Source organism: Galeopterus variegatus, unplaced genomic scaffold (genome assembly GCF_000696425.1).
Source record: "Galeopterus variegatus unplaced genomic scaffold, G_variegatus-3.0.2 Scaffold3153, whole genome shotgun sequence".
In the NCBI taxonomy this organism is placed as follows: domain Eukaryota; kingdom Metazoa; phylum Chordata; class Mammalia; order Dermoptera; family Cynocephalidae; genus Galeopterus; species Galeopterus variegatus.
This window is the reverse complement of record NW_007729264.1, coordinates 211,009-236,866: the sequence shown is the minus strand read 5'-3', so window position 1 is coordinate 236,866 and position 25,858 is coordinate 211,009. Positions and strand designations below refer to the sequence as shown.

At 44.1% G+C, this 25,858-nt stretch overlaps 1 protein-coding gene across 1 annotated transcript; it reads right to left on the bottom strand.

The window, feature by feature from the left end:
- Nucleotides 1-2,361: 2,361 nt before the first annotated feature.
- Nucleotides 2,362-17,033, bottom strand: LOC103599941 (vomeromodulin-like). Its single transcript, XM_008584137.1, has 14 exons — nucleotides 16,760-17,033; nucleotides 13,830-14,319; nucleotides 13,401-13,502; nucleotides 11,937-12,092; nucleotides 10,925-11,009; nucleotides 10,521-10,578; nucleotides 9,711-9,781; nucleotides 8,273-8,419; nucleotides 6,876-6,998; nucleotides 6,472-6,539; nucleotides 6,128-6,158; nucleotides 4,538-4,598; nucleotides 3,682-3,761; nucleotides 2,362-2,427 (listed from the first exon to the last, which is right to left on the bottom strand). The coding sequence occupies exons 1-14, from the start codon at nucleotides 17,031-17,033 to the stop codon at nucleotides 2,404-2,406; spliced, it is 1,770 nt and encodes a 589-aa protein (XP_008582359.1). The 3' UTR covers nucleotides 2,362-2,403.
- Between the last annotated feature and the right edge of the window lie 8,825 nt (nucleotides 17,034-25,858).

Genomic DNA, 25,858 nt, shown 5'->3' with positions numbered 1-25,858 from the left:
TGTTTTGTGGTTTAACATATTGACTATCCTGGAGAATGTTTCACGTGCACAAGAATCTATATTATGTGCTTGGTGGTGGAGTGTTTTGTATATGTTTGCTACATCTAGTTAGTTTATAGTGTTGTTTAAATCTTCTATTTCCTTGTTTAATATTTTGTTTAATTGTTCTTTCCTTTATTGAAAGATGGTTGTTGTAGTCTGCAAAGATTATTATTGAACTGTCTGTTTTTCCATCAATTCTGTCAGTTTTTGCTCCATAAATGTTTGGGCTCTACTTTTAGGTACATATATGTTTATAATTGTTATATCACTTTGATTTTTTTTTTTTTTTTTGGCAACTGGCTGGTACAGGGATCAGAACCATTGTCCTTGGTATTATAACCCTGCACTCTAATCGAACAAGCTGACTGGCCAGCCCCATTTTGATGAATTGTCCCTTATTATATAATGTCCTTTGTCTCTTGCAATAATTTTTGTTTTAGAGTTTATTTTGTCTGAGATTAGTACAGGCTCCTGAGTTCTCTTGGTTACCAATTGAATGAAATATATATTTTCATAAGTTCACTTTCAACATATTTATGTCTTTGAGTCTAATGAGTATCTTGTAGAGAGCATATAGTTGGAGCATGTGTGTTTTTAAATCCATTCAGCCAGTCTCTGCCTTTTGATTGGAGACTTAATCCATTTATGTATATTGCAATTACTGATATGGAAGGAACTCGGTCATTTTCTATTTGTTTTCTATATATCTTATATCTTTTTTGTTCCTTGATTCCTCTTTTACTGCCTTTTTTGTGTTATATGTTTTCTCCTGGACTATTTTGATTTCCTTATAATTCCTTGTACTATTTTTTTGTTAGTGGTTGCTTTGAGGACTGTAATTAATAACAGTCTGAATTAATACCAACTTAGTTTCAATAGGATACAAAAATATTGCTCTTATAGACTTCTACCCTTTTATGTTGTTCTTATATTTTTATGTTGTTATTGTTATAAATTACATTTTTATACATTGTGTACACTTCAACATAATTTATAATTCTTATTTTACATAATTATCTTTGAAATCATATAGGAAGAAAAGAGGAGTTACTCTTAATTACAAGCAGCTCACATTTGCACCCAGATTCAAATAAAGAGAAATTACATTTCTCCTCTTGATGGGAAGTGGCTGGGGTCTAGAAGAGCTTGTGGGATGGAAGATATTTTTGCTGCCATCTTCATAAATATAATCTGCTACAGATCTCATGGCATGACAAAGAGCTTGGTGAGTTGGTAAGTTGAAAACACTGAGAGGCCAGTGTAGACAGAATGTTGTGAGTGATGGTGAGAGCCATATGACACAGGAAAGGTTGGCTTTGAGTACGTTATCCAGGACCTTTTTTGCATTTTTATTTTGAAATATTTTCGATTTCCAGAACAGTTGTAAAGATAATATAGAGAGAGCTGGCTGGTTATCTCAGTTGGTTAGAGCATGGTGTTGTGCCACCAAAGTCCAGGGTGATTTGGCTTTCATTTTATGGGGTGCTGCCCCTTGCTGTGGGGCAAGCCCAGTCTCTGGCCCTGCTTCCTCTATCTGGTCTTTTTGTTCACAATTTGAGCTGTTTAGGTTGTAGAGCAAACAGGTTATGCAGACACTGGGTACAGAGCAAAGGGTTGCTACCTGATACAGAGATCACCGTTGTGTTCTCTAGCATCCCTCTTTTATACTTTTCTGGGGCTCTCTGCATTTACGGTCTCTTGACTGCTTAGCTTGGCTTTCTACTCAGCCACATGGGACGTAGATTATTTTATCTCCAGTTCGTGGTTTACCAAGCTCTTACCTGCTCTCTTCCACCTAGCTTTCAGCATTTGGACTGTACCCCCTGGTATTTAACATAGAGAAGTTGTATTCTAGCCCCTGTATGGTTTTCATGTTGAGCCATCATGCAGAACAGAGCATTTAGAGTTTAGGAGCAGAAACATGGGACAAAAAGTCTTAATCATTGTTGTGATTGTCCCTTATCAGACTAGATAAGTTAATAGTGGGTTTCGTTGCCTCATCATTCATGTTATTGATTTTTATGTCCCAAGTAAGAAGTACTTTGACTAGTCATAAACATGAAGAAATTCCTATCTGCAGAAATTGAAGACAAGTGAATCATTTTTTTTTTGCATGGAAACAGGTTATTTATTAAAGAGATGATTACAAAAATGCCACAAATCCCCAGATTTTTGCTTTTCTGGCACTTGTTAATTCAAGGTAGTTGGTGAAATTCCAAAGGATAGGTGACATTTTAATAACTCTAACTCTATTTGGTTCCTTAATCATAAGAATGTCCTTTGCTCAATATTTCATAGAAAGTTTCGTAGAGTGTTTTTGCTTTCATTCTGGAACATTGCTTGCCTTCAGGTATGCTGGGTTTAGTTTGCTGCTTGAAGATCTCTCTGTAGGAAGAAAAAACAACAACTAATTATGTGCTTAAATATATAAGCTGGCTGCAGGCATGGTCTGAGCCAATCACTACCCTCCATCCTTCTGACTAGAGAGCTTGCTTCAGGGATGGGGATGTGGAATAAGTCAGGCCAGTGAGGACCCTGGAGGGTGATTGTTGTTTGAACTATTTGGGAAAGAAATAGAAAGTAAAGCTCTTGGTGGGTAGGGGCTTCCATGCAGAGGCAAACAGAGCCTATCCAGAAATGGTAGAGCAAGAGACTGATTCTTGTGTCATCATTTGGGCCCTGAATCAAGCCACTGCTGAAGCTAACATCATCCCTGGATGTTTAATACCTATAATTTTTATTGTTATTGTTACTTAAACCAATTTCAGCTGGGCTTTCTGTCACTTCTAGCTAAAATATAGTTTTGGCATTCATCTGATTGAATCCTTTGACTCAAGGCAAACTTAGGGGGTTTAAGGTATATGTCTAAGGCTATTAATAGCTGTGGAGTATAAGAGAAAACTAACACTAAGTCAAATGCTGATTTTACCACACTCTACACTGGAGTAATTGATTTGGCCACAGATACAGGGAAATTTGGGGGTAAACTAAAAATAGGAATGTACAACTTCTGAAGTTTGAGCCAAAATGAAAGAAGTTGATATTTTTCTAGTCAGATTTCATATTCTTTAAGCAGATTTATCAAGAATGGAAAACATCTACAGTTATGGAGATTCTAAACTTCTTTACTCTGTCATATATCTTCCCTAGTTCCACCATCATTTAATCTTTTACTTGTGACAAAGTTGATTAAACATTCCATTCTTTTAACTTTTTCAGGAGACAGGTTCTCCTTCAAATTTTCTATGGGTTAGATAGATGGGAAGAAAGAAATCCAAGTCAGGGTGGGAAAGAATGAGACACTCCAGCAAGGCAGAAGGTGACAGGCAGTAATGATAAGTCAGCCACATGTAGTGGGGAAGTTTCCAAAGAAATGATTGAGATGTATTCAGGTAAGTGTGAGAGTCCTCATGGGGATAATGGGACAGATTATTTGATCATATGGGTTAGGACTTGTATGGTGAGTAAAGAGACAACAAGCAAAAAATCTGCCTAGGAAGGAGCGGGAAGATTGGATGGAGCTGGTAGGGCAGCCGGGAACAAAGCATGAAGCCCGGTCCCGCTGGCCCCATGTATTCCTCTGAAGATCCAAGTACAGAATGGGCTTTAGTGCTAAAGGGAAATATTTTTCTCTCTTACCGTTTGAAGCACTAAAACCTTGGCATTCTTTAGAAGGCTTGAGATTACTCCTGGTGGTATATTCCATTGTTTTATATTTTCTGAAATAGAGAAGGAGCATTTATGATATCAGTTGAAAGAAGCGATAACCAGGGCTGGGTTGTTTAAGCCACAGTCATCTGGAGGGACCTCTGGGCAATGTAGGTCTCTTTCCCCTGCCTATTCAGCAAAGCAATTCAAGAAAAGACCTACGTAGTCTCTTCAGCCAAGTCTGTTGATGGGAGAGGATGAGTTTATAAGGACCCGAAAAGACCCTAAAAGCAAGTGGAAACCTGGTGGGTATCATATACATGAAGAATTGGTGCCAACAGATCTGCTGGCATGTTTGACCTCACTACCTTAAGAAATCACAAAAGTTAGGCCCTGCTGTTTTGCTATTATGTGCACTATTTTGATCCCCTTTAGAATTATCCAGAAATATGTGCACATGGCATGTTGCGGCATCATCTTTGGTGGTGATAAGGGTTATGATATCAACCTCTTGAATTTCTCAAACCCCTAATGTCTCGTGACTAGCTGATCCTGATTCATGTTTCCTCTAAGCATCATGATGGTGTTGGTCCCAAAGAAAGCTAGTGGACTAGATTTCTTTAGGGGGGGTAGAAGAAGCATTTTGATTTGGTTTTTATTTTTTGCCATTTCAGGATGCTGAAACCTCTATCTAAAAATAAGTGCTTTGTGATGATGGGATGATGGGTGGTGATGGGATGATATATTATACTCAGTGCTTTAGCACATTCTGCAATGTTACTCACACCCTGGTACTTTTTCTGTTACACTGACTCTCCTAGGTGTTCAGATGATTAGTTCCACATACCAGCTAGGCCAGAATAGAGCTTCTTCAGAACTTCAGCCATCACATCTTGCACCTCGTGCATCTGCAAGAGATGGGAGGAGCATTTTCATCAATACCATCTAGTAGTCCCCCAGCTAGTCACTGTCCAGAAAAGCAGTCTTAAAGCCTTTGTACATGTGCAGATTTCCTAGTGAAAAGTTCTGTTACTGGACAAGACCTGGTGGGGATATGGATCTTAATACATCCCTCAGATCTCTAATTCTTTGGGGAGGCTTCAAAGGCCCTTCAGTAGGTTCTGCTGCCTTAAGTGGCTCCTTGAACAAAGGTTTATTGGGTTCCTATTATGTGCCAGACACTGCTGTAGATACAGTGGTACAGCTCTGTGTCCTCAGGACAAACATCGAATTCAGTGATAAGGGAGATCTGGTTGTTGCTGAATGCTGTTGTCTCCTTTGTAGTGGGTATGAGGCCTTCCCAGATCTGGTCTTATTGCTGGTGCTCTCTTTACCTTCCCTCTCCCTGCATACCCCTCCCCAGGAGGCCTGTGCATCCATGCTGCCTACCCTTTGACATCCAGTTCCCTCTTCCCGGTACATAATGTTTGTTCTGTGTGGAAAACTCCTGCTTCTCCTTCAAGACTGAGTTCAGGCATAAACCCACTGTCATCCTCCCTGTTGATGCTCTTTCTGATCTGTCCTCATGCTCAGTTAACAACTATTTGCATAAATGTCTGTGTCCCCTGTCAGGTGGGTGGTTGTATGAGGTCAGGGACCTTGCCTTCTAAGTTGCTTCCTCTGAGTACAGAGCCTGGCACATCATGTAGCTGGGCAATAAAGTTGAAACAACTGATTCCCTATTATCTCAGACCCGGGTTGTAAACCCTTAGTCACGAGCTTGTTCACCTCCGGCCGCCCATCGTGTGCCTCCATCCAATGGGTGGCTACCAGACTTAATAATTTGGCTTATTTATTTATGTTTTTAATCTGTCTCGTATTCTGACATAAACTAGAATGTCACTCCTGGAGTCAGGGAGCTCATTATGACTTCATGTTGCATTCCTAGGGGTGGGCACGTAGTAGGAGCTCACTAATCATTTGTTGAATTAAGGTATGGACATGCTTAAGATCAAATGTCTTAAACATGGGGTTGGTTGTCGAACTTTCCGTCAGTTTCCATCTCTGATCCCTGGGCCCTACCATCATGCTTGACACTCCTCTTCCTCACAGGCTCTCCTCTGGTGATCCACATGCTCACCCCATAGAACATGGGTTGAAAACCACTGACAGGAGAGCTGAGGCCACAGCAGTCTGGCTGTTTCTGAGAAGCTCCCATCAGCTGAGGCAGGATTACAGTCTGGGTCATATTTTCATGCTTCCAGTAGATTCTCAGGCTTGCTGGCATATCAGAACACCCAGGACACTAAAAAGCATGGATTCCAGGCCCTACTTCAGGTCACTGACTGAATGTGGGACTCCATAATGGGCTGGCAGCCATGTTTTTTAGGAGCTCCTCAGAGAGAGCTCAGGTCTGGAGCTCATGTGTCACTGAGCTTCTGGCATCAAAATAATTTCCCACATATACATAAATATGTTGAAAATCAAATCAACTTACAGCCTCAGGGGGTGTCACACTGTTTTCAGAGCTATCAGGAAACAAAGGACAAGGAAAGATTAGTTTCATATCCGAAAGAATACACAATTCTAAAGCAGGGTTTAAGTGTCACTTCAATATCTTCTTAAAGAAATCACTTTATTTTGCAAACTACTGAGCAGAAAGAGCAAATATAAGGTGAATAACAGCATGTGCGTTTAAAATTTCATTCTTATTTCCCTGTGATTATCCAAGTATTTCCAAAACACCCTTTAAATTATCCTTCATTTGCGATTTGTAAGAAGTTCCTGTTATTGTCTCTTAAAATGTCAATTGTCAGGAGAATTATGTAGAATAGACTGTACCTGAAAAGCCTGATGTCTGAGGTCAGTTTGTTTTTTGAAATCTTGGTGTCATAAGAGAGGGTGAGATTCTGAATTAACATAAAATGAACATAAGTTAAAAATAACACCTTGAATTGGCTACTCAGCAAACATGTCACATCGTGAGATGACTGACAGAGTCCTAGGCCAGAACTAGAGTAGAGCCTGCCTGGCGTCACCCTGCCAAGTCAACCTGCTTACTCCATCCTCCCCTTGGGGACCCAACAGCATGGCTGGTCTCCCTCATCTTAGGGACAGCCAGGCATTCGTGCTGCAGGCTTTGGTGTGGTGCCCCCAACAAAAAACACTCTGCTCTTTTTTCCATCTAGCATGCTCCTTCTGGTTCCTCATCACAACTCAGTTCTGAATCATTTCTCAGCACTCACCGTTTGCCCAGTGGCAACGCACTTGCCATCCTTTCTTATGCTAACCCAGTAGGTGGCTTGGACTTTATTGCCTGGTTGGTAGGCGTAGGCTATTCTGCTGACGCTCACATCCAGGTTATTTTTCTGTTGTAAAAAAGTCATCATTTTGAGTGCAGAGAGGAAGAAAGACTGCAGAATGTTATATTATGAGACATTCATGCATCGTTCAAATAATTCATTCAAATATTTATTGATTCTCTAGTATGAGTTGGTCACTTCGTGGGGTCCTGGTACAGCCAATGTGACCACAACTGACAAGATCTACTTCCAAATATCTCATTTCCTTTTTTGGAAGGATGGTGAAATTTTACTTTTCTATTACACATCATCCAGTTTGAAGCCTGTTTCTCTCTATGCCCTTGTGGCAAGACAGCTCTCACTTGATCGTTTTGGGAGACTCTCTGATGAAAACATGTACGTCGCTTCAAACACAGCCTGGCCAAGCAAGTAGTCAAATTTTTTTTTTTTTGGCTTTTGTCTTTTGTCTTTTTCCGTGTCTGGCAACGGATCGCAACCCTCAGTGTTGTCCCCGTACCAGACCGGGGACCGGCAACGGGATCGCAACCCTCGGGTCACTCCCGCGCCTCGCTCAGCCAGTGAGCGGGAACCGGTCTGCATGTGGGATCCGAACCCTCGGGCGGGAGCGCCGCCGCGCTTCCCAAGCGGCGCACTTATCCAGTGCGCCACTGGGCCGGCCACAAGTAGTCAATTTTTGCTGTTGTTGTTACTATTACTGTTATCCCCTCTGCCATCTTTAGTACTGGGAGCAAATGAATTCCCTGTTCATTCTGTGACTGTTGGTAAGTTCACACTCTCATTTTGGTCATCTGTAAAGCAGGAATAAGACTACCTACCTCCTAATGCTGTTGTGAAGATGAAATGACATTAATTATGTGAAGACACCTGGCTTTGTTCTTGGCACACAGATGGCACTAAAAAAGTTTGTCATCTTATGTCCCTGCTTTCTGCTTTCCAATGATGTAAACAGGGACCCACTTATAGGATCATTAAGGGAAAATGTGTATCCCATAGCATTTGTTGTGTTTATCTCTAGAAGAATGTTCAGAACCCACTTTTTTTTTTTTTCCTTTTTGTCTTTTTTACTGACCAGCAATGGGATCGCAACCCTCGGTGTTGCGCCTGCACCGCGCTCAGCCAGTGAGCGGGAACCGGTCTCCACATGGGATCCGAACCCTCGGCGGGAGCGCCGCCGCGCTCCCAAGTGGCGCACTCTCCAGTGCGCCACCGGGCCAGCCCCAGAACCCACTTTTATTCCCACCTTTTCTCTCTAAGATGTTGACAGACTAGGCTTAGGCAAAGAGCAGAGCAGTGCCAGGGGCCATGTGGATGATGCTTACCTTGACGGAGCTCTGCTTGACAATGTAAGTGACAATTGCCCTGAGCAGCGTGTGGGACAGAGTTATGGAAATGTTGGCATTTTTAGGATCTGGAGGGAGAGAACTTCCAGGCACAGGGACTGTATTTTTGTTAAAGTTGGCTTTGGCCTAGAGTGAGAAAAACAGAAAAATCCCTGTCATCACATGAAATGAACACCAATTTCAATGCCTTTGGAGGCCTGGCCATGAAGGTGAAGGGTGAGGAGGCTCTGAGTGAGCATTGCAATGGGAGGAGAATGAAGACACATGGCAGTTGACCTCCTCCAGTCTTGTGTTGGGGACCACCAGGAGTGATAGGGTTTGTGGCGACTGGAGAACAGGAGTGCAGGTAAAGGAGGAGCCACTGCTCAGCTCCAGCTGATTGCAGTCCCAGTGCAGTGGCTCAGGGCACCCAGACCTCTGGTTTTCCAAGTAGCCACAAATCCTTATTTTTCAGGTGAATTCCCCCATTTAAGTGTTGCTTCCAGTAAGGTACATGTGTATGCACGTCAGCACAAGAGTCACATTTCTTACCTTTCCTTACACGTTCTCCCAGCCCAGAGTGCCCTCCTTCCTTCCTTCCCACACTTCAAAGCCCATCTTTTTCTCAATTAATTAGTTCCTTTTCCTTTCATATGCATTTTCACCTCTGCTTATGAAATGCAAACTCCACATGGCAGGAAAGGTGGAAAATGGAGAGAAGTATGGAGAAGAAGAAGGGAAAGAGATTCCTGCCCCGTGGCACTGATATTTCTGCATGTCTTTGCTTACATACCTCATTTCATTTTTTGTTTGCTTTTTAAAAATTAACAATAGCTTCATAAGCATTTCCATATGCCATTATGAATGTTGTCAACATTTCTAGTGATCTCATACTTGTCTTATTTCCTTTTTGTTTCTTTACTTTTTTTTTTCCTGTTCCTGTCATTAATACCTGTATTTCTTTGTGCTTAAATAAATCTGTACTTAGGTTGTTTGTTTTGGATGAATCCCTAGAAGTGGAACTAACTGAGTCCAAAACCCTGCCTTTCGTTGGCACTTTCCTGGCTTAGTTTTGCCTTCGCCAGTGGTTTAGAGGGGTGGGTGGGGAGATCCAGTACTTTTTGTTTTCTTATATATTCTCCTTTGAGTGACCTAGACCTGTGCTGGGCCTACCATATGGTCAAGAAATAGTTGTCATTGTTGGAATGCTCCTCAGGGTGTTGTATGTTAGACTTAACTGGAAGGGAACACATGGCTGACCCCTGGGGTGGGCGCTCAGGTGATGTGATGAAAGCCTGGGAGATTCACCCTGTGGTAAAGATCTGGGGATTCGAAAAGGGATAAAGGCTGGTTTGTCATGTTGTTCTAATATATGTTATGAGTTCAGGGATGTCTCCAACCTTTGTCAGAAGCCATTGTAAGGACAAAGAACACTTACACAGTAGAGTGTTGAAAGACCTTCTTCGGAAATCCTGGAGCTTTTAATGTAGTACGTGAACAAGCCAGTAGCTGCAGGTTAGAGGAGAGATGGAGAGACCACAGCAAACTGTACAATTGTTGTGTCCTATGTTCTCTGCCTGATGCTGCCCTCCTGACCGGGGACCAGTGTGGACCACTCCCGCTCCCTTGGTCCCAATCAGAAATCTGATGCCCCCATATTCATCTGGAAGGAGGCTGCAGGGAGGAAGCCAGCATGAGGACTTGGTCCCTTCTCTGATGTGCCAAAATCTCCAAGGGAGGAAAAGATTTACTGGCTAGGCCTGATGCATTATCTGCTCTGGGACTTGGCAAATGTCACTGATTTCCTGCTTCGGCTGTCTTGGTAGCTGCTGATTCACCATGTCTTATCATCCCTGTCTCTCTACATATGTTTCGGGACATTGAAGGATTTCTGATTCTCAGCCTTTCAGGGGAGGTCCTGGGACTGTTCCTCCCTCAGACTTCATGCATATGTGCCCTTGGCAAACCATTAGGGACTGGGGAGCTACCAGGGAGCCTCCCAAGGGGCTCATTGTTCTGTTCCCTTCCTGGAGAATAAGTCAACGTGGTCCTGAGAATCAGGTAAGGTGGGACATTTTCTGCCCAGAAGGTGCTGAGGACAGGTTGCGTGAGTGCTTGGAGGTGCATGGTATTGCATCCCACAGCCACATCCTCTCTGGTCTTTCATCCAGTAGGATCCCATAAGGAGTCTCAGGCATCTCCCCCATTGATGTGGGAAGCCCTAGGGAAGTTGAATGTTTGTACTCACAATTCTCGCAATCGTTGAAATCATCGAGAATGATGGCACAGGAGTTTGGTTCTTCAATCTGTGAAGTCACCACTAGTTAGCTTTGCCGACAAAGCACCATAAGGCTATCCTACTTCACAACCCACCTCTTCTGTGTCTCCCTGTCCTCCTTCCCTTTTCTTTGTCCTATTTTCTTGACCTCCTTTTTGGCAGAAGTCATTTGTTTCTCTCCCCAGCATGAGGCATTGTCACTCCTGCTGTTGGGCTCTTTTGGGCCATAGGGGCTGCTGGTCCCCTAGTCTTGGGACTCCTGAGGGCCTGATGTCTCATTCCTGAGTTCCTCCTAGCATTAGGCCATTTCTGAGGGAAGGGCTCCTTCCTCTCCTCCCTCAGTGATATAGACCCTCCCCTTTCCCAGGACTTACATTCTCATTCATAATCACTGTCAACAGTTGAGCAATGATGTCATCCAAGGGCAGATACAAAGGGATAGGCAAAGACTCTGTGACCCTGGGAAAGATGCATGTGGAGGACTGTGTCATCCTTGTGTTTCTGGATTTGCCCAAATGTTGGAGAAAACCCACCCATTGATTAAACAGCTGCAATTACATCCTGCTGCTTAATCTGTGCACACACCTGAGCCCTTTTACTTCAGTTTCAGTCATTCAGGAAGATGCAAGGATGCCTGACAAAATGAACAAAGCATGTGACATCTGGCTCAGAAAAATACCACTTAGAGGAATTTATCCTTCAGATACCCATAGAAGTTGGTAGACGGACTTGTTTGTGACCTTATTTATTGTAGTTGGGAATAAAAGTTGATAATTGGAAAGAAGCAAGTATTCCTTGATATAGGACTAATTAAATAAATTTTAGTGCATCTTTGTAATACTAGGGAGTCATAAAAAATGAAGATGTTGTATATATAGTAATGAAACAGATTCCCAGCTATTTTTTTTTATATAAAACAATAAAATCCAGAAGTGTATAACATCTTCCCCTTTTGGTATGCATATATATATACATGTAAATTTACTTACATGTGCAAATAGCATCAATGAAAGCAAACAGAGGATCCACTGGTTGCTTCCAGGGAGGTTAATTAGCTGGCTGGTGCTCATGGGCGGGAAGGAGACTTTTCACTGTCTGCTATTTTGTATCTTTTGGATTTTGGACTTTGATTCAGGTGAATATATTGCTTATGCAAAAAATTGAATGAATTACTAAAAGTACAGTTAGCAGACAGAATGCAGGGTGAGAGAAGGCTGTTCTCAAACATAGTGGACAATTCCTCAGCAGAGACCCCTTCTGGGCCCTTGTTTAATGATTGTTCAAACCACTGCATTGGACAAGCTAATGTATAAGGGTAGTACCAGTGGGGACATTCTGGCACACAGGCCAGTTGATCCAGAAAATGAGAAAAAGGGTCTTACGTACGTCTGCACTATCTGAAGATCCACTTTTTTGGCCTTGATGGCTTTTTCCTGGACCAAGAGATTGACACATTGGGTGTTGTCTGTGGAAATGCCAATTTTCATGGACACATCCCCTTCCACTTGAAATCCCAGTATGCTTAGTACAGGTCCAATTATGCTGTGGAGAGCAAAATGCAGATAAATCCAGGCCCGGCTCCAAGGTGTTGCTTGGGCCAAGCCATAGACATTTTGGCTAAATGTAAATTAAATGCATTTAGCCTCATGTATTTGTCAAGGTTAGTCAAGGAGAGGGAACGTTTGGTACTTTGCAGTCGATGTACCCCAAGTCTGGCCATCGTCTATACACAGTGTACACAGCCTGGCGTGTGGGTAGGTTTGACAAAATTGCTCTTCTAACCAGTCTTTAGGAAGTCATCTGTTGTTGGTGGCATGAGGCCGATTTGTAACGAGATGTCCATTACAGGTTCACTTTTGTGCCAGCACTCTGGCTTTTTGTCATATGGGCAATAGCATAAGAAAAACCTGCCACTGGGCCAGAGCTGATCTTTTTAACGTGAGTCTTTCTGGTCAAGACAATGGCTCCTCTTGATACTGCTAACTCTAATGGGCACAGACATTGGCTCTGCAGGCAGACTGCCTGAATTTAAACTTTGTCATTTCCATATTTTAGCTCCATGACTTTGAGCAAGGTTTGTAACCACTTTTGCTAGTCTAAGCTGCTTTGCCAGTCTGGAAACAGGACTGCTTTTCTGGTGAGGTTGTGGAGAGGCTTTGGTAAGTTCATAGACAATTAAGTGCCTGGCAGGTGCTGGGCTAGTGAGAGGTATTAGTGCTGTGGATCTTAGTCCATAAAATTGTCTTCTCCCCAGTGGGGATGCCCTGTCCCTCTGATGCCCTCCTGTGTGCCCAGAGCCTATGCTGTTAGCATGTTCCTCCCTCATGTGTTGACACTCACTGAGGATGGACTGCTTTTAGACCTGTCTTTGTGCCCAGCACAGCCTCTGTCCCAGAGTGGTATTTCTTAACTACATATCAAGTGGATGGATGAATGCATGCATGCATGTTTAAATGTGTAGCTCCCTGAAGGCATTTTGATCATCTCTGTCTCTCCCAACTGACTAGGACAGTGTACAGAGTGGGCTGATTCTCCATGGTGAATACAGATTATTTGGATAGTACATTTCCTTTAAGGCCAGTGTAGATGTCACAATGAGATGTGTTCTCTTTGGTTTCTGTCCTCATTCCCATGTATGAACTTGCACAGATTACACATGAAAATTTTTGTTTACAATATTGGAGGACAGGCTCCCCTGGGTTGTGGGGAGCAGCAGCTGTGTCTGGTTCCCAGTTTGCTCCACCCTTACCCATGCTGCTGTATTGTGTTGTCTCTATCTGGCCCTTGGACACTGGAACTCACAACCCCAGTCTAGGGCGACTCAGTGGACTGTTGTGGAAACAGGCTCACCCTTTTCCTCCGATGAAGGCAGTAATTTTGGCGTCTACGTGGATCTCATTGCCTTCCATTGTCAACTTCATGCTCTCTACAGTCACTTTTTGAACCATTAATCTGCAAAGTGACAGCATCAAGAGTCAGTCCTGGTTCAGGGATCAGCCTGGACAGCAGGAGAAATACCTTTGAAGCAGCCAGTTAACCTACTAAGCACCTCCCATTCCCTTGACTCCTGAACCCCTTACCCACCCAGTTCTTCAAGCTCAAGAAATCTTGATCATATTTTCCCCTAAAAGGGCACAGTTTCAACATGGAGTGAGTATACTGCCTTGTGAAACTGTGGTTGTCTCATTCGGTAGGATTGTTGGAGGTTGAACTTGAGTGTCTCAGATCAACAGCTTTTCTGGTACCAGAAGCCTTAGCTAAGGTAAAGGAAGCACTTACCCCAGCAAAAGCTCTTCCAAATTAATATTTCCCAGCAGGGCCGTGAGTGCCTCATTTACATCTGGTGACAGGGCACTGTTCAGCACACTCTCAGTGGATTCTTTGAGCTCACCAATTTTGTTGGCCACATCATTCAGGGGTAGCTGGAAGTTGGAGAGACCAGTGCTATCAAGGAGTCCTTTTACAGGATTCTTGTGTGCACCAGTGGGTAGCAGGCTGCCCAGACCCTCTTGACCCAGAGGTAGCAGGTTACTGATGGCACCAGTGACTTCTGACAATGGGAGCTTCAGGGACTTGCTGCTGCCTCTCTTGCCTAAGATACTACCAAGGCCACCACTTCCAAGTATATCAAGGGATGATGTGATGTCTAACACAGACAGTAGGCCGGAGTCACCCACTGTGGATAACAGTGTCCCAAGCACACCAGCCATGTTAACCTTCTCACACTTCAGCATCATCTCAATCTGCGGGAGCAGAGTGGCATTCAGATCTGAAAAGAGTCAAGAGATACGTTCCTGTTGTAGGCTTCCCAGTCAGTTCAGCCAGTGGGCAGCCAGCACCTCTGAATTGTGGGGCCCACAGGAACTGTATGTTGTGCCTCCCAGAAATTTCAATTCTTGCTACTGCCCACCCCAAGGGCAGCGTGGTATCAGAGAAATAGACTTGTTTCCTTGTTAAGAATCTAACATGTATTAGCAACTACTTTGAGGCCAGCCTGGTGTTGAGTACTTTACATCTAAAGAGATTTGGGCATAGAGTGAAAGGACCTAGTTTGGTTTTTGAGCCCAGCAGCCTGGGGTACAGTCTCGGCTCTATTGTTTGGAGACCGAGTGGCCTGGGTCAGAATCTTTGCTGTCCAGCCCTAGTCTCTGCACCAGTACAGGGGTGAACGATAGAACCTGCTGCATGGGTTGCTGGGTGGAGGAAGAAAGAGATGTTGGCAAATTGTAAGTGCTGAGTAAAGCGGGAGGTGACTGGGAAAGTGGTGATGGAGCTGACAGATCTGGACTCTCTCCACCGATTGTGTGATTCTGTCTCTTCCCCTCTCCAGGCCTTATTTTCCCTTTGTGCCACTTTGACGAGCTGCCTCTGATAGGAAAGCTCCTCCATCAGCTTTCTTTCTCCTCCAACATTGCTCTCATCAGGGTGGAGGAGGTGCTAACCATGTGTTTCCCTCCCCCTGGGGGACAGCAGGGCAGGGAGAGCTGGAATCCAAGAAGACTGGGGGAAAGGGAAGGAGTGTCAACAGCTGCTTGGAGAGCCGTCAATCACCAGGGTCCTGTCTTATCATGCTGTTCTCTATGGCCTGAGTGAGGAACTTGGAGAAAAAGCTGTTAAATCTGGTTAGTGGTCAACCTCGCTCACCTCAGGGATGAAGTTAATTTGACCTAGGATCAAACATTTTTGGCCCGGTAGAGTAGCATTTGGAAGAAGTCCCCTAATACCAGCCCCTGCTGAGCCAGTGGGCCACGGCTTTTGGAGACTTCCTGCTGCTTCCCCTGCCCAGTGCTCTCAACAATGGAGAGGCTTTGCCTGTGTGGGGTGATGTGGACAAACCCCATCCCCAGGTTTATGCCCCAGGGAGTCTCTTGCTCACGTGCACCAGGAGACCCCCACAAGAGTGTTCAGAGCAGCATCGCTTGGAGTAGCACACAACTGGAAACAAATGGAATAGGTGCATACATTGTGGAGGATTCATCTAGTACAGCACAGTGTTGAAAGTGAATGGCAAGAATTTCTCATTGCAACATGGATGAATCACCTCCCACACATAAGTCTGAGGGTCAGAACAAGCAGGTTACCTATTCTGGAATCTTTATAACATGTAGTGTGATCTTTTGTATTGATAAGGAATATCCACATGCCATAAAATATAAGGAAATTGCTATGGAAAAATAAACAGGCTAGAGGCCTCCTTTGGGTGTGAGGGACAGAGAGTGAGGGGATGCAGTCTGGCAAGGGCCCTGGGGCCTCAAATCACTATGTGATGGATAGACAGCTGTCTTTTTTACCACTGTCTGAACTTCCTATTTGAAGTATTTCGTAACAAGGAAAGATGCTTGGGAGATCTGGGAACATGTTTCTCAAGAGGCAAAGCAGTCTACATTGGAGCTGTGGGGCTGGGCACTGATCACTTGGTAGGTGCCCAGGTCCCCTCTGTTGCCCTGTCCTGTTATCCTCCATGCCTACCTAGGCTGTGGCTTTAGATGGCTGTTAAGAGAACTATAAGGACTTAGTCCTGATAGCCTTTATTTGCCAATGAGTCCTTCCCTCTTTCTGTTCCCCGAATAGGAGTCACTCCTTTGCCAAGCCTTAACTTCCTGAGTTTCTCTGTTCTCAGCCTCTGTGGGATTTTTGGAGGGGCAGAGTTCCTCATCTCCTCATGGAGGAGCATGAGACTCAGGGAGGGAGTCAGAAAGCAAGTCTGGTTAAGGGGTTTGCTGGTGGAACCCGATTTCCCATTTTTTTTGGCTCCTGATAGACCAGGTTGAGGTTTTAAGCACCCCGGGAGTCTAGATGAGTACTGGGGTCCAGCAGCGAGAAGCCATGAGGTCTCCTGGCACAGTCTCCATGTGGTAAGAGTCACATAAAAGGCAGGTAACTAGACAGCTTGCTGAGTCCTAGAGTTCCCTTCTCCAGGGTTGCTCAGACCATTCCTAGCCTGTGTATGGACCGTGGACAAGCAGCCGCAGTGTCATCCTGGAGCTAATTAGAAAGCCAGGCTCTCAGGACACTGTGGTAGTGCTGGTCCAGAATATAAGGGAGTGGGCTCAGGCAGCTGTCCTGTTTACAAGTTCCTGAGATGATTCCAGTGCTTCCTCGTATCTTGGAACCACATGTTCAGAAGGCAGAACCAGCACTCTGGGTTAGACATGAGAAGTCTGCATGGGGAGTGGAAAAGGTGTGTTTGTGAAACAATTCCTACTTACAGTCTTTGAGCTTGCTGTTTGATATGAAGTACTTGGCCACGGGTTGGCACCTGCCTCCTGCAGCCCCAGATGTTTGTTTTCTGAGTGGAAGTTTTTCTGGGATTGGCAGACTTCTGGAGGACTGTTTCCTTGGCATACAAATGGAAAGATTATTGAGGATGGGCACAGGGAATGCTGGGACAGGAAGGTTTCCCAGCAATTGGCCTTGGTTCAGCAGGTCAAGTGCTCTTGCCTCGATGGCTAATGTGATGGCCATGGCCCAGAGAATCAGCATCTTCGTGGCTGATACCTGCAAAGGAGGGCTTCGTCAGACACCACATTCCCAGTGGGCCACAAGGCTCCTGAGTACATTTGTGTAGGATGCGTACATACAAGGTCCTGGCTCTTGTAGGAGGGCTCCTGCCGTTCACATTGTTGATATTCTAGTCTATATACTGCATTGATGAGGCAGTGTTTTAATACATGGCAGTCAGTGACTTGAGGAAGGGCCCCTTTTCTACTTCTTTTTCAAATTTGCATAAACATCCTCTATGGTCTGGTGGCAGCCTTTGAGTATAGGCCAAGCCCTGCCCAGTAGCCTGACCTCTTGGGTAACATTACCACCTTCCATCTTACTCATTTATATATCCTTGGAGTAATATGAGTCACCAACTGGGGAATTTGAGAGTTTTGAATCATCTAGCTGTAACGTGTGATTCCAGTGGTGATCATGGTTCCTCCCTCTTTATGGAGAGCTGGTAGGTAGCACTGCTCCTCAGTAGTGTAACTTACCATGTGCCAGGCACTATGTGGGGTGTAGATGGACACCAGCTGCTCTGAACTCTGAGCACAACCATGAGAGAGACCACCTGCATCCCTATTTATTGATTATGAAACCTGAGGCACAGAGTGGTCACTATAGTCACTAGCCCTCAGGTGATAGTTTTGCCTGGTCAGGACTAAACCACCTAATGAATCAGTCCCAGGATTGGCATCCTTCACCCCTTTGGTTATTGGACTGTCCTGGTGTAATGTGCTGAGTTCAGAGCCATCTCTATGTGGTGTGACCATCTCAGGCCTTCTCTGTCTCTGTGTTTTCAAAGCCCATTCCCACATTCCAGTAGAGCACTGGCATAGCCTGTTGGTGTGTGTTTGCCAGTCCACACCATGGTGTAGGTGGATGGCACAGGGCAGGATCCCTGGTTATGGTTTGATTGAGTCAATCCATTCATCCGGCTCCTCTGGTCCCTCCTCTTTGCAGGGCATTGCATGGTCCTACTGATCATGGGGCATGTGCATGTTAATCGTGTAAGTCTTGGCTTTACCTCTTTTTCTGGGACATGTCCATAAATATCTGCTCAATGAGCCCTAAATACGTATGTACTGGTCATTATGCTGAGTGCTTTATCTGTACCTCTTATATAATCCTCCCAGCAAATCTAGGTATGATTTCCAGCTGAGGATCCTGAACCTCAGCGAGGAGGCCAAGAGCTGGGTCCACATCCACTCAAGAAACCCCATCTGAGTCTGAATTGTGCTGGTGACTTTCAGAGATCACTTCCCATCTCCAACCCTCACATTCCTCTGTTACCATGATTCTCCAAGTTGCCTCTGTCTGGAGTGTCTCACTGTTTGCCTTAACTAGCTAAGTTTTGTAAAACTGGGTTGTGGATGGTGCTGTCGCCTTGCACAGGCAGTAACAAAAGCAAGCTATCTGCCTCTTGCCAACACCATAAAAAGAGCTGTTATGGCAGAAATATAGAGAAGGGCACAATCTGAAACCAATGACAATCCTTCACCTTGAATACATTAGCCTTTATGAAGAAAAACACATCACATTTTCATCAATTTTCTCATTTTACCCTCATCTGTGAGAAATTTGACCCACGTGTCTCACATGACATCTAAGCATGCTTTAAGGGAAACAAAAATCCTGCGTCTGTGATGTAGTTGATGGCAATATTGATAGACGTTGACTTGAGTGGAACCCTTTGGGAATCCCAGTGATAAATTTCCCATTCTCTTAAAAGCAATTGCATAAGAGACAATTCTTAACCACCTACCCTGTGTTAGGCAGGGTGCTATGTAGAGGAGGGACATTGCTAAAGTGATTCTAAACCCATAACCCTAGTTATCGGTCCTTAGATGAACTGTCCTATGCTTGTTCCCACCTCAGAGTTTCAACCTTCTCTCTTGCACATTCAATGCAGCAAGTTCTTACCTTGCCCAGTGTTGATGTGTCAAAGTTTTAAAAGCTGCCTCTCCTCCTGCTCTTGCCTCTGAACTGTTGATGACAAAGCTACATCCCATTTTTATAGACCGATGTCTCTCAGAAAAGTTTTCAGACAAGAAGGGAGGTGATCCAAGTGTGCTGATAAGGGGGGCGTGATACAGGCTGCCTTCCAAGATCAGCACCTGCTCCATGTTATGACACTTGTCAGTGTCTTCCTGTAAGATGTACAGAATACCTACAAGCTTCTTGGGAACGGGCAGGCAGGCCAGGTATCTGTCCCCTCCTTATTTTAAACCCACATAGGCCTGCTGCCTGGAGCCATAAGAAAGCTGGGTGAGTGGCAGAGAAGAGGAGTTTGCAGGGCTGATGAGTACCAATCCTGTGCAATCCACTCATGGTGCCTGTGCAGTGCCCTGGGCATAGATGGCACTCAACACTGAGTGAGCAACCCCTTCCTTCAGCACACAAGTGGCTGAGCAGGCCGAGCTTGTACATAAGAGTCAGGAAGTTCTGGGTTCAGATTCTGGTTGGGCCACTTATCGGCTGTGTGACGTTTGGCAGTCACTTAACCTCTCTGAGCTTTCATTGCCCTCATTCATTTATTTCTTCTACAGAAGTGCCAGGTGCTGTGGACACGGCAATTGGCAGGACCCAACTCAGTCTTTGGTTGCTGAGAGCTTCCACTTTTCTGAGCGGGACAGACATTAGTGAAGTGATTCAGTGTACATCATTATTTATGAGGGGCTAGTGAAGAAGGGTGTGTTCTGAGGGAGAGGAGCTCAGTGCTGTAAGAACTTAGGAGATCTAGGAGGGCTTCCCTTAGGAGGTGATGTGAGAGCTAATGCATGAAGGATGAGCAGGCATTATTTAGGTGATGTGTGATCGGCCTGCAGGAAAATATCCCAGGTAGAGCGAAAAGTATTCACAGGCCCAATGGTGGGTGGGCCTTCTTGAGTTTGGGGCATTCAACTCCCCTAGGAATAGGTTGCTGGAAAGATTAGAAGAAACAGATAAATAGCTTAGTGCAGAAGTTGATAGAAAGTAAATACCTAATAAAGAAGTCTGGGTAATGAATTCAGTTCAAGTCTGCCTGGAGTAACTAGATTAGGTTGTTCCTGTCTATGGGGTTTAATCAGCCCCCACAATACCTGAAATTTTCCTGCACTCATCTAGCACTAGCCACCTCTCCCATTCCCTGCACTGGGCAGTCCCTGTTCCCTGTGACATACTTGTCCCAGCTGCTGCTTCATGATAGAGGGCTCTGGGCCTGACTGGGCTGGGCAGGGACAGCACAGTGAGACTCTCCCAGAGATTCTCTGAGCATTTTAGCTTATTGAGGGCTCTGAAGCATCCCACAGTAAAGGACCTCTGTGATCTTGTTCATCTCTTTATTTCCACAAATACATATTGCACCAGGCACTATTTCTGGATGGCGGTAGAACAGTGCATACCACAGACATGGTTCCAGCGCCAGTGGAGCTGATGGTACAGCAGGAGAGACTGACACCCCCTGGCCCATCCCAGAGATGAACGAATGCTCATGGATCAGGCTCTGAGGGAAAGGAAGCTGGTTCTGGGAGCTGCACTGACTGGGCTGAGGTGGAGCATCCAGAAGGTTCTCTGGAGAGTTTTCATGGCAGCCATGAGCCAGGCCCTGCCCTTTATTCCCTTTATTTCTGAGTTCAGAAAATCCTAGATATCTCTATAGACATCATTATCACCTGGGTGGGGTTGTTAAAAAATTTAATTCTTGGATCCTCCCCTCCGCAACTCTTATATATATGGATTTAATAAGTAAGGGCTGAGGTTCAGGAATTTGTTTTAGAAGGCCTCTGTAGGTTGTCGTCTAGTCTACTGCACACTCTTATTTTGCAGGTGAATTCTAGAGAAGAGGTCACATGACCCAGGACACCATGGAGTCTGGAGTTAAAGTAGGATTTGAACTCAGGTCCTCTTACTGGATATAAAATGATGATGTTGATCCAAACATGGTACCACACATGTAGCTGCCCTGCTCTGAACACCATCGAGGTGAGACAGTATATATGAGCCTGTTTCTGTTACCTGTGAGCAGACACACCTGCAGTGATACCCTGTGGTAGAGTTAGGATTTTGTTTTCTGGGTGATTGGAGGGTGGAGGGTTTTAATATGCCAGTCACATAATTCGCTCAGCATCTTTTCCTTTGCCTAGTTGCCCCTGGAATGAGAGCTGAATGGGGTCAGTAGCTGCTGTGGTTCTCATTTGTATTCAAGAATTTGCAGTCTCTAGGCCAGGGTCCTTCATACCTGATATCTCATTTAATGAATCCCCAAATTCTAGAGCCTATCCTCTGGGCCCCAGGCTTTTCCTCTCTTTCAGGAGAAGGCCCAGTCATGTAGTAGGTTCCTACCCCTGGAAGATTTGTGATTTTGTCCTGTAGGTACTGTCATGCTGTCTAGTGTGGTAATCACAGCTTACAAAGCAAGAGTCTGGGAGAGGGAGCTGATTTTGACTGAGGGGGTGCTTTGTGCTTGCTTCAGCTACATGCAGGCTGGGCTTGGGCTGGGTTCCGGCCTCCAAGCAGGCTCAGCATGTCTGCTGCCTGGCCCAGCTGCAGGGCCCTCTCCAGCCTCACTGTGGTTCTCATACTTGAATCTCCACTCCAATTCCATATGCCAAAGGTCTCATTTTGGGCAGTGCAGAAATGTCAAATGGGTAGACCTCTGTATCAAATGACAGTTGACCTTTTCTTGGAGGGCAGAACTTAGAGTTTTATACATGATGATAAGTAGAAGACAAATCCCAACAGTCTTATTTTGGGGGTTCTTATTTTTCTTGGCCATTTGAGGGAAATTGAATCATTTTTTGGTGAAATTTGTGCCACCTGTCGTGGGTGTGGCCCTTGATTTTGGTGCCTACAATGGTTCTCTGGAATGAGAGAAAGAATGAGCCCAACTGCAGAGGTTGGGAAGGGGCACATCCGGGAGGCAGGCTCTGATGGCCTTTGTGGACTCCTGGTTCCTTTGTCTCTGTCTCTTTCAACCTTAGGAGGTGGGGTCAGCTACTGAATTCTGTTAATCTAGGATCTGCATCATAGAGGTGTTGTGCAGGGTGGCTTATCAGCTGGGGCACAAGGGCCTGCCTGTTCCAAAGCCCTAAGTGATCTGACCTGCTGACTTTTTGAAGGGAGGGCCCTTTCAAGGCTGGCCAAGGCTTGACTCTGCTTAGGCCCACAGGAGGCTGGGCCGGTGTCAGCCCTCAATGGTCCCTATCTGAAGATGTCGCAATAAGCCAGACCAAGTCAAGGGTGTCCTGTTTACAATGGTTTCTCTGTCTTCATTTTTGTCTCAGTTATTTTTTTCCTTCATGGCACTGGATTTAGTGTTTTCTAGCCCCAATTCTGCTGTGAATGAGGTAAACTCCCCTAGTTTTCTCTCCTGGCTCCTAGGAGCTGGGGTACTGGAGGAGGGATGAGGAGCAGAATGAAGGTAAGGTGGAGACTATATGCTTGGCAAACACTACCCTACATCCCTGATATGTTGTGGTTTCATTATTACTCATTTATAAACATTTCTAATTTCCCTTGTGCTTTCATTGTCCCTTGAGTTATTTAGAAGCTTGTTGTTTAATTTAGAATTATTGGTATGCTTTTTTTTTTTTTTTTTTTTTTTTTTGCTGGCTGCTCATATAGGGATTGAACCCTGGATGTTGGTGTTATCAACGCCATGCTCTAGCCAACTGAGCTCACTGGCCAGCCCCTCACATGCCATTTTTAATTGATTTTTTTGTTATTGAGTCTTAATTAGATACAATTGTGTTCAAGGAACATATTGTGTTTAATTTAATCTTTTTACATTTGTTGAGTGTTGTTTTATGTCACAGCATATGGTCTATCTTGACAAAGGTACTGTGAACTCTTTAACCTTTGTGGTGAGCCAAGATGATTTAAGCCAACTACTTGCTATGTTGCCCTCTAATCACGATTTAAACTTTGAACAGAATATGAAAAGAAACCGCTAATAGATCTGGAAGTAAACAGTCTTAGGTAGAAAGGGGAAGGAGGTAAAATTTTCCAGACATGAACGTCCTATTTGTTAGTTTTTAAATTTTCCATCTTTAACTCAATGGCAGCCCTGTGATAGAAATGTGCACGCACTGGACTGCAAAATCTCCTCCAGATCCCTCTTTGTTCTGGCTTGAGGACTGGATAAATGGGCTCTCTTTGAGCTGGAGAGTGTGGGGATAATTCACATTGAAGAAATTTTTTCTTCTATTTTTTTTTTTTTATCATTTGCCAAGTTGTATAGCAGTGTTTGGTTGAGAAAGAGGCTGCTGCTCCAAGAGAATCTTCTTTTTTCTTGCCAGAGGAACTTGCAAGCAAGGCCTTTTGGTATTTGAAGAGCTTTAGGGGTATCAGCATTATTTTTTCTCTCTGTCTTTTCTCTCTCTCTCTTTTTTCTTTGGCGGCTAGCTGGTACAGGGATCTGAGCCCTTGACATTGGAGTTACAACACTGAGCTCTCACCAGCTGAGCTACTGGCCAGCCCTCTGTCTTTTCTCTTGTTTTTCCATAGAACTGGGCTTCAGATGAATTGTGCTGAACTGCTGGGCAGCACAGGAGGTTAAAAAGTCTAAGAGAAACCCATCTTTTTGCCAGATGAACTGGGAAAAGAGGCTCCTGCGAGCTGGAGAATTTGAGAGAAATTTTAGAGGGTCAAATTGGAGAAGACGATACTATAATTTTTTTTTTTTGTCTTTTGTCTTTTTCCGTGTCCGGCAACGGATCACAACCCTCAGTGTTGCCCCCGTACCGGACCGGGGACCGACAACGGGATCGCAACCCTCGGTGCCGCTCCCGCACCTCGCTCTGCCAGTGAGCGGGAACCGGTCTGTATGTGGGATCTGAACCCTCGGGCGGGAGCGCCGCCGTGCTTCCCAAGCGGCGCACTATCCAGTGCGCCACCGGCCGGCCCGATACTATAATTTTTAGTATGAGCTGACAGCAGTGCTGAGCCCACCCCTGAGTTGTACATGAATGAGTCAGTTCCGAAGCAAATGATCAGAGGCTTTGATTACTGAGTTCTGATACATGTCAACATAACATTCTCAGACTAATCCATGGGTGGTACATACACAGGACAGACCCAAAGAAGCATAGCAAAGGCTTGAAAAGCCCAACTGATGTCCAAACAGATGTTTGTGGAAAAATGTGAGGAAGAATGTGCATTCTGAAGCTACCCTAGTTGATAGCCTCTCAAAACACACAAAAAAACAAAAAAAAATGAACATGACAGAGGATTTTTATCAGACCTAGAGACTACAAAACATAATATTCAAAATGCTAAAGATGAAATTTAGGATTACTTGGCATATAAAGAATCAGGATAATGGGACTAAGTCTCTAGATAAATGGCAAACAACAAATGTCAACCCCAGGAAGACACAAATGCTGGAATTATAAGACAAAGACTAAAGGATCTCTTATAGTCATGTTTCATGAGGTGAAGGTAACACTCTGGAAATGAATGGAAAGATAGAAGTTCTCAGCAGGGAAATAGAAAGTATAAAAAAGAACCAAATGGAAATTTTAGAACTGCAAGCACAATTCGTATACTAGCAAGATTCACTGGATAGGCTCCATAGAGATGTTTATGACAGAAGAAAGAGATGGTGAATTGAATATAATCATTGAAATTCAGTCTCAAGAACAGAGTGAATAATGATTGAAAAAAAAAATGAACAGTCTCTTGAGGCACTATGTCAAAAGGGTTAGCATATGATTAATTGGAGTTCCAGAAGGAGAGGGAAGGTAGAAGAGGTTAGGGAGGAGAAAAAAAAAAAAAAAGAATAAAGACACCAAATTTAGTGAAAGACATAAATGTAGAGGTTTAAGAATCTAACAAACCTCAAACAGGATAGTCTCAAGGAAAACGCCAAACATGTCTTAAACAAATTGCTGAAAATTAAAGATAAAGAAAAAAAAAATCTTTGAAGCAGCCATAGAAAAATAACACATTACTTAAAGTGAAAGAATGATTTGAATTACTCTAGATCTCCTATGAGAAACCATAGTAGAACAATATGTTTAAAGCACTGAAGGAAAAAAATGTAATGAAGAATTTGTTGCTAACAGACCTGCATTAAAAGGAATGCTAAAGGAAGGGGAATGGTACCAAAGGGAAACTTGAAATTTCAGGAATGGAGGAAGAGCAACAAAAATGGTTAGTATGGGAGTTAAATATAAAGACTAGACTAGGATCAGAGTGACTTTGGACTTCTTAACATCAACCCTGAAATTTAGAAGTCAGTGAAACAATAACTTAAAATTCTTCCTGAAAGTGATCTCCAAAGTAATATTCTACTTCCATTGAAATTGTTAAGGGCCTCAAAATTTACCTTCCATTCACCCTTGTCCTGGATGCAACTGCAGGACGTTCTTCGGTGACAAAGGTAGTAAACTGAGAGAACTAAGCCATGGTATACAAGAGTAGGCCATCTAACACATGGCAGTTAACAGAGATTTCAGAATGACAGGTGTGCACCAGATGTAGAAAACACCTGTGGCACATTAAACTATGTGCATGTATAAGAGTGATTAAGAAGAAAAATTCTAATGATAACATGCACAAGTGTGCGTGTGTGTGTGTGTGAGCATATTAGCTGTATTAGTATCAAACCAAGTATACTTTAGAAAAAGACATATCAGGGATCAAGAGGGACATTACGCTATAATAAAAGGGTCAATTCATCAAGAAGCCATAACAATCTTAAATGTATTTGCATCTCAGATTAGATCTTCAAAATACATGAAGAAAAAACTAACAAATGAAAGGAGAAATAGACAAATCAATTTTTCAGGTCAGCATCGCTCTGATACCAAAACCAGATAGACATTATGATATGAGGA

What these genes read in the sequence shown, in the direction of transcription:
- LOC103599941 (XM_008584137.1), bottom strand. Translation starts at nt 17,033, where the DNA reads ATGCTGATTCTCTGGGCCATGGCCATCACATTAGCCATCGAGGCAAGA. An exon ending in TCAAGCAGAGCTCCGTCAAG is followed by an intron (nt 6,999 to 8,272) that starts GTAAGCATCATC and finishes TTTTTACAACAG; the next exon opens with AAAAATAACCTGGATGTGAG. An exon ending in GCTCTATTCTGGCCTAGCTG is followed by an intron (nt 3,762 to 4,537) that starts GTATGTGGAACT and finishes TCTCTATTTCAG; the next exon opens with AAAATATAAAACAATGGAAT.